The sequence below is a fragment of the Pseudorca crassidens genome, chromosome 13 (assembly GCF_039906515.1).
Source record: "Pseudorca crassidens isolate mPseCra1 chromosome 13, mPseCra1.hap1, whole genome shotgun sequence".
NCBI lineage: Eukaryota > Metazoa > Chordata > Mammalia > Artiodactyla > Delphinidae > Pseudorca > Pseudorca crassidens.
The window spans coordinates 20,070,579-20,086,288 of record NC_090308.1 but is presented as its reverse complement, the minus strand read 5'-3'; the positions used below and the strand labels follow the sequence as shown (position 1 = coordinate 20,086,288).

The 15,710-nt window shown below is 37.5% G+C and overlaps 1 protein-coding gene across 12 annotated transcripts in view; it reads left to right on the top strand.

The window, feature by feature from the left end:
• The window catches only part of UTRN (utrophin), a 492,142-nt gene that overhangs the window by 326,265 nt on the left and 150,167 nt on the right, over positions 1–15,710 (top strand). For 11 of the 12 annotated variants that reach the window (XM_067701862.1, XM_067701864.1, XM_067701861.1 and 8 more), the window contains one exon: positions 13,503–13,675. In XM_067701862.1, coding sequence (XP_067557963.1) covers positions 13,503–13,675 — 173 coding nt within the window. Of the gene's footprint in view, positions 1–2,368; positions 3,297–13,502; positions 13,676–15,710 lie in introns of those variants that run through there. The other variant, XM_067701867.1, reaches the window with a different exon arrangement.

Below are 15,710 nucleotides of genomic sequence, written 5' to 3'. Positions count from 1 at the left end.
ATCAAAGAGCACAGTACTTTTGAATAATATATTAAATGTTTAGCTATTTGAATTTTATGGAATATCTTTGGACTTTTACATAAATAAGTTGTCTATTGTTAATGTCAGTTATACCTCAATTTTAAAAAATAACACTTTTAGTTGCTTTCCAGTGTTTTAGTGAGGATATAGTTACCCTCTTATTAAAATTAGGTGAGCATTTAAAAATTTTTTCTTTGGAATGGTTCCATGTGGATCCACTGAGTATTTTCCTCCTGAAAAGGGCATCATCATAGCTAGGTTCATCTGTATCTTCCTAGTGTTTGATATTTTATAACTGTGAGTAGGGAGCTTTATTTAAGTATTCCCTTTTCTCCCCAAGCAGAGGATGTCAGTTCTGAGAATGGGTATCGAGCATTTGCAGGGAGGCGAGTGGCTGGCAGAGGCTCTGGCTTCTGGACACTCCACTCTAGAATTCATGTGAGAACATGCTTTTCCTCTCTTTCCTTATGCTGTCTTGATCTCTTCTAAGACTGAAGTGCCAATCATGCTGATAAAGTTTCCCCTGCTCTTGTCTTTTGGGAAGATTCCCTAATACACTGCTTCTTTTCTCTGATAGATTCGCCTTGTCTAAGGATACAAGATATTCGGGGCTCTAATGATACCCTTCTTGTCTTGGTATAAAAACCCTCTAAACATAAGACTGTTTTTAAGAGAAAGACTGTGGTATTCTCTGTTGTTACAGAGAGTTTTTATTTAATTCACTCTTCTGATATGTGCATGGGGGGGTTGCATGTTTGCACATGTCTCTGATCACAGTCATCCAGCACCCTGGGTGGTAGTTGGAAGTTTGCCCAGCTGAGAAAGATTGTTCTTTTTCTCTCTCTCCTTTATTTATTTTTTTGTGATGGTGGTGCTGGAGGTGGTATTGGTGCTGGTGGTTCCTTTTGTCTTGTATTTATGTAAAAAGTTTATTTGTTGCTGCTGAAAGATCTCAGCATGTGGCCCCAGAGCCTTCACAGATCTGGGTTGGCCTGGTCAATTTCTGTATAGTTTCTTCTCTCTGTTTCTGATGATTCGTCGTCATGCTGATGTCAGTGCTTTCTTTCTGGATACAAACTGCACAGATTAATTTTATTTATAAATTTCTAGACAATCAGTTTACCAAACTTGTTTTTGAAATTAGTAGTGTCTGTCTATAAATCTGAATTGGGCACTTAGAGGTGAAACACATTCTGGTAAAAATCTCATAAAGCCAGCTTGCCTCTGGAGACATCTTGGTTTTTATGAATAAATGATGAAAATATTTATGAAAGCTTGTTAAATTTTGTACAGATCCGCATATGTAAAACACATGCTATTTAAATACTGATATGAATAAGTTGAGAATGACATGGAAAGAAAAATGGTTTGCAAATCCAAAAAATAGTAACTACATTGTATACTGTTACCTGATAGCATTTTGTTTTTTTCTGTTGTTAATAGAATCTCTTTCTCCTTATGAGTGCTAACAATTTTGATATTTAAGTAATTCAAATAGCCTTTTAGGAGATACACATTCTAATATCAGGGTTATTTTTTCCTTTCCTCTATGCCCTGATGCAAAAAACAACTTAGTTATATTAAGATTAACATCATTCCATTTGTGAGAGTGTCACTTTTATGAGCATTACATATTTATGATGAAATTCTGCACACAACTAGAGAAATATGTTTCATATGAACATATCTGTCATACTTTTATTGTTATACTAAATAACTATATAATGCAAAAAGAAAATCACATTTTTGCCTTGGAATGATGTCCATAGTAGCAGTGCAAATGTCCATAATAGCAGTGGATTCAACATTTTCTTTGAAAGCATTTAAGCTCTTAACACTTTGTAGAAGATAGTGTTTCTCTCGGTGCCAGTAATAATTTAATATCAAAATGGAGGGCACATTTAAAAATAACTGGTTATTACTCACATTTTGAGTAGTTTCTCTTATTAAGTTTTATTTTGGAAACAAGTATATTCCCCACATGAAAACAGTCAATGAGATTAAGAAAAAAGCAACTTTCCTTTAAAAGGATTTTCCCCATCCACTTTACTGTCAAAACCTTTTTAGAAATAATACAATTGACCACACATGTTTTGTTTGATGATTTGTATTGTTCTGTGGACCCAGCCCTTTTTATTTTCTTGGGTGGGCTCCAAAGTGGAATATGGATCCTGTGATCATTCAGGATTGAGATAATTTGAGAGATACTGTACTGCAGTTTGGGGCGGGGAGGCCTCCAGGAAGTGGGAGTGAGCTTCACTTTAAACTGTGTGTGAGGGGTGGTGGAAGGGAGGATGCTGATTAAAATAATAAACAACTGCTGGAAAGAGAAGTGGATTACCACACTCCTGTCAGATCGGCGAGCCAAAGCTGATGAGGCGCCCTCCCTGCCGCAAACTCTGCAAAGGGGACCATGAGACCTGCTGCTTAAACTTTTCTCCCGGTGGCTAGAACAGCTTTTTAAATAACTTAGCTCTGTTGCACTGACACAGCATCCCTCAGGCATAGCTTGATTTAGGGAAATGGATTGAAACTAGCTTGGTGGTTACCATAGCAACGCAGGCTGCCAGTGTCTGGGAGAGTGCAAGCCGGTGGTCTCTTGTCCCATGTTTGGGTGTTTCTTCAGACAAGAGTGCCCTCCTTGCTGTTCGAACTCTACATAAGTCATGCTTTTTGAAAACTGGCTCCTTACCCAGGATTTTTTTTTTCTTTTTCTTCTTGAAACTAGTCTGAATGGAGGAAGTTGGTAATACTTGGCTCTTTTTTTTTCTTTTTTTCTTTTTTTGCCTTCTCTCATGCAAGTTTCCAGGATATAGCTTCTTTTTTGCTTTGTGTAATTGAGAACAAACTCTAAGCTTGGGGCCCAGGAGAGAACAGTTGTGGGCTGCAGGTCATTAGTGAGGTGAACAGAAGGGAATCCTGGGCTTTCCAGAGAAAAAGGAGACCATGCCAGCCTCGTGGAACGCGGCTACCAGAGAACATACAAGCAGGTCTATTCCTTGCGAACTCTGAAGTCCATGAAATCCTGGACCCACGGTGGGGTGGCTAAAATGTCCCAGCACAAGCTGCTGCTGCTCATGGACCATAGCTCAAGGGCAAGGCTTGTAAAGGATTTTACAAAGGATTTTAAAGTATAGCCAGAAAAGATACGGTTTTTAGAAGTTAAACGCTGTTGTCTGAAGGAAGTTTGCCGGAAAGATGTAGGCTTCAAGGGCTACTGGACGATGATTGGTCTGAACTTCAGCTTACGGGAATTGCTGACAAAATTTGAAAAGGTATGCAGAAAGCAGACTTCATCAATGTACTTTTTTCTTTCTTCCTTTTCTTGTCTTTTTTTTTTTTTACTATGCATTTAGATGGCAGATAGTCTATTGATTCTGATTATTTAATATAACTTCTAAGGCATTTGATTTGATATCCTCTTAAAAAAATTTTGTTTCAACTAAAGATCAAGTTAGCAATCTTTCCTTTGGTCAGGAGGGCTTCTCATGATGCCTGTCAGTTTTAGAATTTCACATCAGAAGAGATCCTTTGTACTCAACCCGGCTGGTAATTTAATTGAAAGTTATTTTGGAAAAAAACAAAAAACATAAAAACAACCAGCAACAACACTGGGTTTTAATGCCAAAGTCTGACTTCATCAGGCCTGGGTTCTGTTTTCCATACCCCTCAGGTTTATCTCCCTGCAGTGGCCGAGCACTGACTCTCCCAGCCTCCTTTCTGAAGATTCAGTTCTGAGAGTCAGGAGAGGATGCCTCATAGTGACAATGGCACATCTGACCTCAGACTTCTCCTCTTTCTTTCTGGTTCTGTCTGTCTTAGATGTAGAGTGCTTGTGTGCACTGTAGAGCTTTAATGCTTGGATCATTATTTTTGCATTTAGTTCTTTTTTCCATGGGAAAGTTCTTGGCACACTCCAGGACTGAGTCTAGCCCGCCAAAGGCTACCTAACATTTACAGTTAAACAAAACAAAACCTCCATGTGCTGCTCATGGGCTTCTGCCTTCCATAGCCTTTGGAAGCCAAACACCTATATTCTTTCAACTTCCCATCTTTAAAGAAAAGGAAAGGGATGAAGTACTCTCTGTGCATAAATCAGTTACTTATCATTATTGTTAAAGATGTACTCTGTGGCTGTCACCACGAATACCCTGTGGTTCATTGCAAGTATAAATATAAGCAAGACTGTACTGAGTCATTTACAGAATAATGCGCTTTTTCTTACAAAACCACAATTGCCCAGGGAAAAAGGCGTAAACCGTGTCACTTGAAAAGTTTGAAAGCTTTTCCAAAACAATTGCAGTCATTGCTTGCCTCCTGATGGTAGAAACAGTGCAGTGGGAAGAGGGTGGAGAAAGAAGAATTCGCTTCTCCTGGTTGAATGCTCCCTCCTACCCGGTTCTCTCCCCGCACCCCAACTGTCCTAGTAAGGACTGTAACACAGGGTTCACTTTGACCTCTCCCTTTAATATGTTATTAAGCACCTACATTCCTGAGGGTAAAGGGTGGTTCCTGGTCAACTTGCTCACCGTTTAGAAGGGGTGGAGGAGGTTAGAGAAACTTTCTTTATGGCAGCTGGTAACAGCAGGTGACAAACTTTATGACCGGTCTGTTAGCTTGGTTTGTATAGATTTGTCTGTTTCTTCCTAAAAAGGTATATAGGGCATACGTTACATGAATAATTCATTACTTAGACCCCCTGAGAGGCCGTAATTGTGGTCAATAGCTGGCCTTTTGTATTGTAATTGCTGCTATTAGTCTTGAAAGCCTAGGTCAGATACCAGAGGTTAGTAACCTGCCTCAGCTTTTTGGCTATTTTCTTGACGAAGTTACCAGTTCTGGTCATATTAGTTTCCTCCTTTATTTCCTAAACCTTAGTATCAGCATATTTCTTATTTTTTCTTTTAGTAGTTAAATTGACAGTAAAAGAAGCCTACAGGCCTAGTCCTGTCAAAAGCTTGATTTGGGATTTTTTTTTTTTTTTGAGACAAAGGGCAAATTCAGAGAAACAATCTTGCTGCCATTCACAGTCTGAAGTTCTCCATACATGTTTATTTTTGTGTTAGACGCCTTTATAAAAATCAATGTGAAAGTTAATCTCCTTGCCATATTTCATTTGTAGGAAGTTGTCATACATGAATGTATTTTTCTCCAACTCAATTTAAAAAAAAATCCTTTGTGTATTTTCACAAAAGCTGTCTCATATATTTAGCCTATGCTACATTGATTCATTGCCAGGAAAACTGTATTATGGAAAGGTACCACTACCTCACGCCTCAAATACAACTACCTTCCCCCAACTCTGAAAGCAAAAATGCCGGTTCTAGGGAATGACCAAGGCTTACTGCTCCAATGCAAAAGCCACATGATACATTTGGAAGCTAACGGTCTTCCCATAGTCCCTTTATCTTCAGTTTCCTTAGTCTTATCTTTTCCTCAATATTAGGGATCTGCTTCTAGAGCAGATCACACGGTGATTTAACACTTGGTGATTTAACACTTTTCTTATCAGTAATTATAATAGTTCAAGCTGATGTTTAAGTTCCCAGAGCAAAAGGTGTTTTGCTGGATTACTGAAACCATTTCAGGCTTTAAGAAAACTAGAGTACAAGGTTGGGATAGTCGTGGGTCTTCCAATAATGTTAATCTGAAAAGTTGAAGACTGGTCAGATAACTGAAATTTCCAGATGACAGCAGACCTTCAGCATAACTTCAAGACAGCAGTTTGTTTGTGAGATAAATTGAAAGGGGATATCTAGTTGATAGTTTTTGAATTTTGAAGAAATCTAGTGGTTTGTGACTTATATTTGGGTATCTGTTCGTACAGGGATGTTTGGCATATCGTTGGGGTCTGTAATCTGGTTATCTAGTCCCAACATGTGTGATGCTAGAGTTGTGGTTTTCCAGCATTAGCAGGATGGGCAAATTGCACCTGGGACTCAGAGTTCCTGGGGATCCAGGGGGCCGGAAACATTCTCTACTGTTTCCTCAAGGTGACAGCTCACCAAGGATCAGGAAGCCCTGATTGAAGGGAACCACGTGTTCCCCAGAGTGGTCTTAAAGAGGAGATTGAAACAGGAACTTCTCGCCAAGAGAGGATGACCTTATGGCAAAAGGTGCCAGGCAGCAAGCAGATCCTAGTTACCCGACCAGGTGATGAGGGGAGAGCGGTCTTCAGACTCACAGTTGACTTGACACAGAAAGCTGCCACCAAAATGCCTTTCTGAAATGCAGCCTATGAGTTGGTTTTAATGCCACCTTGATTTTAATGAATTGATTTTCTCCTTGAAAGTACTTCATAGTGGAAGTATCTGATGGACTCAGTGGCTGTTAATATATTGGTATACTTGGCCATCTGCACTGTGTACTGTCTGTTCCATTTATTTAGTAGTCACGGAGGATAGAATAATGGACAATTTTAGCTTAGTGACATTTTGAGTGACTGTTGCCTTTTATTAATTTATGCAGTTCTGCTACTAGATGATTAATGGTAATGGTAGTTCTCTAAGGGTGTGTGTGTGTGTGTGTGTGTGTGTGTGAGAGAGAGAGACAGAGAGAGACAGAGAGACAGAGAGAGAGAGAAAGACGGAGTCTGAGTAGCACCACTCTCTTGGTGAATCCTTTGGGAAAGATGCTTCCCATAGTGACAACACAGAGAGAAACCGCTCAGTGCTAAATTTCCTTTATGATATTGACATCCTTTAGGATGACCAATATTTAAAATTATAATTTGAAGCTATATTTTGCTGCTCAATTTGCAATATCTAATTTTTAAAAATTTTATCCTGGAAAGACACAGTCAACTTCCAATTTCAAGGTCTACTCTTGCTCTAATATTTAGTAAATATTTATGAAGTACACAGTATGTACCAGACACTGGGCTGAATTCAAGGATGGCGTGGATAACAGGGTAGACCTCCACTCTTTGAGTTTACAGCCTAGTAGGAGGATACAGACCTTAAACAAGTCTGTATTCTGTAAGCCTGTGACTGAGCAAAAGGAGGTAGCTGTAAGAGCGACAGGTAGACATAATCTAACCTGAGTGCAGTGAAGTTTCTCCTGGAGAAATGATATTTAAACTGGGACTTAAGATGACTTTAAAATTAAGGAAGGAACTGAGATTGTGGGCTTACATGTGGGAGATGTGCGTTGGGGAAGAAAATGAGAGCTTTCTGGGCAATAGGAACTGCTTTTTCACAGGTCAGAAGTTGAAGAGTTGGGTGCCCCAGAACTGTTGTTTAAAACATTTAAAATACAAAAACCTTTGACTGGGTTTTCAAACTTGTTCAGTTTCATTTATACAATCTGATTTTAGGAATTAGGGTGGGGCAATAGTTTGATAACTTGAAAATATTTGTTAATAACTGTTCTTAAACTCATGTTCATGTGCAGACCAAACCTGCTTATATAAAGTGCACCTCAGAAGGAAAGCCACTATATTTTAACGCACTAGGATGTTAGTATGTTTTAGTAACAATTGGTATAGAGTCAAGGATTTTGAACATTTTACTTTGTTGTGAAAAATATTTTTCTTAATAGCAGTGTTTGCTATGTTGGAATTTAAAATGTACTTTGTTTCTTTATTTTTTATCATTTCAAGTTGGCTTGTTCAAATTATCTTGAAAGTGCAGTTAATTGTAAATTTGTTCCACTTAGTAATTTAACTTTTTTTCTACTCTACTGTCTAACATATATTTATAATCACAGATAATGGGAAAAGAACATTACTGGCATTGATTTCTTACTTTTTTTTGTTTTTTGGTTTTTTTTTTTTTGGCTGCGTTGAGTCTTGGTTGCTGCGCACGGGCTTTCTCTAGTTGCAGCGAGCGGGGGCTACTCTTCGTTGCGGTACGCGGGCTTCTCATTGCAGTGGCTTCTCTTGTTGCAGAGCACGGGCTCTAGGCACATGAGCTTCAGTAGTTGTGGCACGCGGGCTCAGTAGTTGTGGCTCGTGGGCTCTAGAGCGCAGAATCAGTAGTTGTGGCGCACGGGCTTAGTTACTCTGGAGCATGTGGGATCTTCCCGGACCAGGGCTCGAACCCGTGTTCCCTGCATTGGCAGGAGAATTCTTAACCACTGCACCACCAGGGAAGTCCGATTTCTTACTTTTTAAATGCTGCTGTCGACCAGGTGATACCACTCTTTTATCTGTCAAAATGTGATTCCATAATTATTAATAGAGTGGTTAAAATTTATGAGATTAGTTGTTGAAAGAAAATATAATTTATAAACAATTAATTGAATAATTTGTTGACATCAGCAAGTTAATTGTAATAATTGATTAGTTAATTGCAATCACTCACTGTCCCAGAAGCCTCACAAACTGTCTCAAAGCATATTTACATAGCACGTAATGACCTTTGAGGATATTATTAGGTTGTATTTTTTTTAGGTGATACCTAACTATTTTTTAAAAGGTATGATCCCTCATTTTCTAAACCTGAAACTCAGGCAGTGATCCTACTGAGCTCTTGACAATCAATCCTAAACTGTCTCTGAATTCCGGTCTCAACTTTTGAAAGGAACAGTGGATTTCTTTTCCCCTAATGGTTAACTTTGTTGATTTAGCCTGAGCCTTGGGATATAGTTGGGAAGTTGTTGCTAACCTCACTTCTTCACCTTCAGAAAAGGGGTCAGGATTCCTTCAGAGAAAACACTTCTGTGGCCATGTAGGGTTAGGTAAATATGCCGTGCAAAAATAAACCAAAATGATGTCAGCAAGGCCCAAAGAGGAGGAATCTATTCTAATACCAACTTAGTTGTTGAAGACGTCTTAGTGGTACTATTCTAAATCTCTGTTTCTTATAGGAGGGTTCAAACAGTTCTGTTTATAATAATCTAAGGAAATTTTTTTTGCGGAGGGTGGTTCGCGGGCCTCTCACTGTTGTGGCCTCTCCCGTTGCGGAGCACAGGCTCCGGACGCGCAGGCTCAGCGTCCATGGCTCACGGGCCCAGCTGCTCCGCGGCATGTGGGATCCTCCTGGACCGGGGCACGAACCCGTGTCCCCTGCATCGGCAGGCGGACTCTCAACCACTGCGCCACCAGGGAAGCCCTAAGGAAATATTTTTGCTTACACAGCTGCAGCCACTACTTGATTATAGAACATTATAAAGAAATAAAATGTATGTGATTTACATTATAAAGCGTTGGCATATAATATCTCTATGGGTTATATCATTGAAGAAATGTCCAGTTAGGGCAAAACTGGTATTAAAATATCAATTATTAAATTAGTAAATGAATAAATGTTTTGCTTTATTTGTGCACTTAATTTTGACCTGGGTAGTGGGTGTTGTATAAAAAAAGACTAATTGTTGATCAGTGAACCTCTGTGAGCTTTTGTAGCTGTCTTCTGCAAGGTTCTTCTGAAAGTGTGCATCTTAGGCTTTTGATGGTATTTTACTTAGAGAAAAATACGTAGTCTCTTTATTCTAACCCCTAGCTTTTCTTAACCTTCTACATTATGCTTACATTGTTTGAAAGTACACTGCAAGGCTTTCGAGTGAATTCTTAAAGTATTTCTTCTGTTTTCAAATGTTAATTTAGCTGCTTGAGTACTTTGCTGGGATCCCTCTTTGTACATGACTGCCTTATGTTAAATGGTTGGAAGAGCATTGCTTTGTGCTTCTAGATGGATTACATTCCCATAACTAATTATCAATAACCGTTTTGTGCTTTAATGTTTATTTAATGGTCAGAAAGGCTTCCAGGTGACAGAGGTAAGCATTAGTAGGGCAAGTCTCCCAGCTGTGCAATGGGAGTTAACCCTCTTTCATAGAACTTTAATTTATTTTAGCATTTGATGTTACATCAGAGTCAGGATCTGACAGACTTCCATGCTGGCATCTTGATTTTAAAACCAGTGCGTCATTCCACAGGGATCTATGAAGGAGCATGATTCATTAACTGCGGGTAATTCTAAATTTCCAGCAAAGAGCTTAGGCAAGGCTTTGCAGTGCAGGCTTCTAAATAATAATTTCTCCCTGTTAAATTTTTTGAATGAAGAGATTAAACAAAATGATTACTACATTTCCTTCTAATTATTTGTCTGATTTCTCTTGGCATTACAGTGGCTAATATGCCAGTCTGTCAAGATGAACTTATTCATACATTCATTTATGCAATTTTGCATCCATCTATCTATCTATGTATCTGTCTATCCGTATACATCTATTTTTCATTAGACTTACTCTGTGTAACAGAGACTCTGAAGGATACAGAAGAAATATTAAGATGATTTTCTGTCTTTAGGAGCTCTTGATATATTTGGCCAAATAAATATGCCACCAAATGTTAAATTAAAAGAACAATGTACGCTGATTTCCTTTTCTTTGATCGTTTTCTGGTTGTTGATTTTCTTCCTAATTTTTGATGAGGCTCCTGTGTGGAAGGGTTTTCCACATATTGAAACTTATGTTGCAACATGAATATATGATCCCTGGTGGTGCTCTTAACCAAAATGTTATGGAAGTACTTACGATCATTGACTGGGCCAGTGATGCAGTTCTGTTTTACTCCATCTGTCATTGTGGCCGGATTGGAACAGGCATCACCTGATCTGAAGTGAAGAGGCAAATTTGCTTCGTGCTTTTGGTATCCAAATTTCTTCATGCTGTGGAATGCTCCTGTGAAACTGAGGAGACTATTTATGAATCTTGATGTGCTTCTGTCTTTCTGTGTCTCTTGAATATGAAAAGAAGCAAATACGTCAGGCTGCTACAGGAAGTTGTGGTTTGAAGTTGCCTTGTGATTTTAGGTGTGGTCCACTGGTAATGATGTTTAGGAACCTGCACAGGAAATTAGAGGCCAAATTCTCCTTGACAATACAGAGCAAAGGGAGGCCTTGCTTATTTACTCTGTCACTGAGCTTTTTGAGAAAGATGGCTATCATACATCTTTACAGCCGAAGTTTAAAACTGGGCCTTTGATATATGTCTTTGGAGGTCTTAAAATGCATCTCAGGACACAAAAATAAAACAGTTCTATTCTAAAGAATAGGACTGTGTTGTTCAGGAGATGTCATCAAAGAATCTTTCAGCAGAAGTTTCCTTTTCTTTTTCTTTTTTACTGAGAATTTCTATTTGAAACCTCGCAAGTTCAATTTATAACCAGATTGCCATTTACATGCCTACTGTTGCCCAGCCTGAGAACCTTGAATTGGTATCTGGCTGTGTTTCCCTGCTTCCCCATCAGTGTCTGCTGTGTACTCTCTGAGATGGAGGTGCTAGTAAAGTGCAGAAGAGTCAACAATGTTGAGTTTTTGTTCAGTGGTTAACCCTAATTCTGGGTGTACTCAGATTACACTTTGCAGGGAGACCTGATTTGGCTTTGTTGTTAGATAACCCAGAGACCAATGGGCTTGCAAATTTAGAGCATAAATTTTGCAGAAGCCGTCCATCAGACTTTGTGTTCACCTCTCCCATCTCTCAAATATGACCCTATTAATGTCATCTTAGATGTCACAAATCTTCCCAGAAATTATAATACAGCAGTTCTGCCCCATAACCTCGTGTGATACCTTTTTACCATGCTGGTTGGAGTAGTGAGTTGTACAAGGCTTTTCCATGTGTCGTGGTTTGTGTAGGTCTGTAGATACTTGAAGAACAGTCACTTCAACGCTGGCCACTAAGCCTTGGTTCTTAATGGAATACATGGATTGCTTATCAGGAGTAAGTTCTAAATTAATAATAGCATTCTGAGTATTCGAAGAATTTCTGTTTAAATTTTTACCCTGCCCATTTAGAGTTGGAGAAACTAAAGAAGAATGATGATTATAAAGGAAAATTGAAGATGAGAAGTGTAACAAAATTATAGTGTTTGGGTTTGCTCTTCTTTTACTAATTCTGATTCATTACCAGAAATATAATTTTTATTTCTGCAATATGTTGCCTTAATATTCCTTACCAATTAATGCCATGGAGACTCACCCGACACCTTCATGGCCCCTTCTGGTGTCTGCTTTTCTGTTTGTAAGTTCATACTCAGTTGTTGGATGATAGTGGCTGTCACACTAGAGTTAGCTACACATCCCATTTATTCATGAAGAAAAGGTGATTGCCAAATTAATATAGAAAATTGTGTTGACAACCTTATAACAGGAGAGAACTAAACAACTGATAAGACCCTCTGTATTTTAAAGTTTAAATTTGTTGTATTTGTTTAATTACAAAAAGAGACCCTGTTTTTTATAGAAACTTGGAAACTCAGAGAAGTGTAAAGAAGAAAACTAAAATCACCTTTAATCCTCTTATACGGAGATCGCACTATTTTGATTTATTTCTTATAGTCTTCTAATGTATGTGTGTGCAATGATTTACAAATACATAGGCTAATTTAAACACCTACTTTAAAAATTAAATTAACATCACAATATATAGTTTTTTATCCTCCATTTTAAAACCTAATAATAAGCTAACATTAATGTATATTACGAAAGTTTTTACTTTTTTATTTTAAAAACAATCAATGTGATAAATGTGTTTATACATAAATCTTCGTGGGATAGGTAATTTCAACAGTTTTAAGGCTTTTGATACAAATTGCCAAAATGCTTCCTCAGAGTCTGAACCAATTTTTATTATTAATTTATAATAATTCTTATTTTACTTAAACTACACTCAAATTTACTTTTTTTTTTTTTTTTTTTTTTTTTGCGGTACACGAGCCTCTCACTGTTGTGACCTCTCCCGTTGCGGAGCACAGACTCCAGACGCGCAGGCTCAGCAGCCATGGCTCACGGGCCCAGCTGCTCCGCGCCATGTGGGATCTTCCTAGAGCGGACATGAACCCATGTGCCCTGCATCGACAGGCGGACTCTCAACCACTGTGCCGCCAGGGAAGCCCTCAAATTTACTTTATAGAAGTGAACAAAATATTTTCCTTTTCAACAGGAGAAATATTATTTTGTCATTATTTTTTATTTGTTAATGAGGATAAACATTTTTATGAGAATGCTTTTTTAAATTTTAGAAATAAATTTTATTAGATTAAAAGGCTGAACTATTAGTAAGTTTGTCTAAATGTAAAAAGAAAGTTTAATTATGTAATATCTTAGTGACCTCTGTAAAACTTCATATTTTGAGGGAAGTTTTGCCTATGTGGAAAGGGGAGAAAGGATTTATTTGGGTATTAAGCAAAGTTGAGTGATCTGGCAGCCACAGTCGTACAAAATTTCAAAAATTTCTCATTGAATTTGAACATCTAACTAGCTGATACATGAAATTTAGATTATAATATTGATACATTCTGTTTTTAAGAATGGGGGAAATCAGTGTCTTATTAAAGATTTAAAAACTATTATTTTCAATGTAGAAATTGTGAAAACACTTAAATTTGTTATCATTTAAGCTAAAATTAACTATTTTGCTTTTAAAAAACTCATTTGTGGAATATGAGAAAAGCAAAGTTTGTATAGCAATCCCAAGTAATGTTGACACTAATACCTAATATTTGCGTTATCTCTTTGCCTTTTTCTGTTCAGGACATCCAGGCAGAAATTGATGCCCACAGTGACATATTTAAAAGCCTTGATGGAAACAGGCAGAAGATGGTAAAAGCTTTGGGAAATTCTGAAGAGGCTACTATGCTTCAGCATCGACTGGATGATATGAACCAAAGATGGAACGACTTAAAAGCAAAATCTGCCAGTATCAGGTCAGCATTGTCAGTATCAAAATAAAAATAATGGGGGAGGAGAATTTTCATGATTTTTGTATATCAGGAAGAGAACAGGAAGCCTTACCAGCATGCTACTTCTTCAGAAATAGTTTAAGATTTAAATGCAAAGATACTTTTTTTTAAAGTTACAGTTTTAGCTCCATTTATGTGCAGTGCCCTCTGTCAACTGTTCCTGACTAGTCACAAATTTGCATATCATATTTTAAACCTAATAATACTAATGATTTTACCAATACCTGCTAGTTGTTGAGTGTTTACCTTAACCAAGTATTGTGTTAGGATCTCTACAAACATTTCTTTATTTAGTATTCAAAAAATCCTAGTGAGGTGAATAGTAAAATCCTTTCTTACATGAGGTGACAGAGGCTTAATGAATATAAAGAACTTGACAAGATATTGAGCTAACAAGTGCCACACAAGGATTTGAATCTAGATCTTTCTGACTCTTGGCAATGAACATGTTTTGCTTCGTCAAGCAATTTGTATGTCCAATTTGAAGATGTACTTTTAGAAATTAGATATCACTTATGGACACTAAAATGGATAACTGATGACTCATGTCTCCATTTGGAGAAAGTAAAAAGTAAATAAGGATGAATTTGAGGACCAGAATTTGACTAAGAAAGGACATTGAAAAAAGACCTACTGTGACAGCTATTAATATTATTAGTGGGAGTTAAGAACATTTTAGAATTATGTTTACTAGATGGTGGATAATACGTAATGGATATGAGTTTAGTGGAAACTGACTAAGAACATGAATGTTGGTAGAAAGACTTGGATCTTGCACCTACGTCAGTTTCTTAAATCTTAAAGTTCAGAAACAGTATGATGTATTGAAAAATGTACAGCCTTAAACCAAATGGTCTTGAATTTGACTTGAATTTGACTTGGGCAAGTCACTTAGTCTCTCTGAGCCTTGGTTTTCTCATTTACAAAATCAAAATATAAATATTTAACCCACATGATTGCTGTGAAGATTGAATGGGGTAATCTGATAGTTCCTTAGTCTATGTAATTTCTGTCTAATGTAGCATCTAGTTTATTTTATCTTACATAAAGGGGTTCAGTGGATCTGCTTCAACTGGTTTCTGCATTTTATAGACTACTTCATGGAGAGCAGAAATCTTTTGCGGATTATTTACTGTGAATGAATGTTAAAAAAATTTTCCTTCTGAAGAGAAATCCTGAAAGGCTTTTATTCTTCTGGGGCTCATAAAGGGATATTTGCACTTCTTTTTACACGTAAAGAAGGGGGTAATGTAGCATGACTATGGAAACCTCTGTGTAAAGATCCTGTTGGACATTATCAAGCAACTACTCTTTTTTAGTTAGAGAGGAAAATTAGAGAGTATTGTATAGTGAGAGAATATACTTGTGATTGCTTAAAATTGAATTTTCAATTGGCCAGACCCCATTGGGTTTCACCTTTCTGTTCCCCATAAATATAAATAGATAAAAAGATTTAAAGTGTTAACATAGTAGAAAACATTCACTGAGGTTCTAACAAACCCAACTAGTGTAACAAGCTAAAAGCCACAGGCCTGGCCCTGGTGAAGACTGTGTACATGGTGCTGGAATTTTGAGAGTCTGGAGGATGAGTTCTTCAGGAAGGAGAATTTAATGAAGACAAAAAAAATCTTTGACCTTTCCTGGCCTTTATTGCCTAAGCCTGTCAAGTCACATTTTTTTTTTCTAACCTGGAAAGAAAGAACTCATAAGCTATAGTTGGAATATTATCTAATAAATAATGTTATTTTTAGAAGATGGGGGAATAAGCTTTTGCCAATGGGCTTCTGGATCAAGACAAATCATACATTCCAGTAAAATGTGTTAGTAATGTGATAACAAATTAAAATAATTTTTAGCCTCATTACTCATTTCTGGAGATTCAAGCATTTAATAAGAACTTACTTCTAGGTTTAAGGCATTGTGAATCATAAATAAGATATGGCCCCTACCCCTAGGGGGTTCACAGTTCTCTTCAGGCTAAGATGGGTCCAAAGGAGGA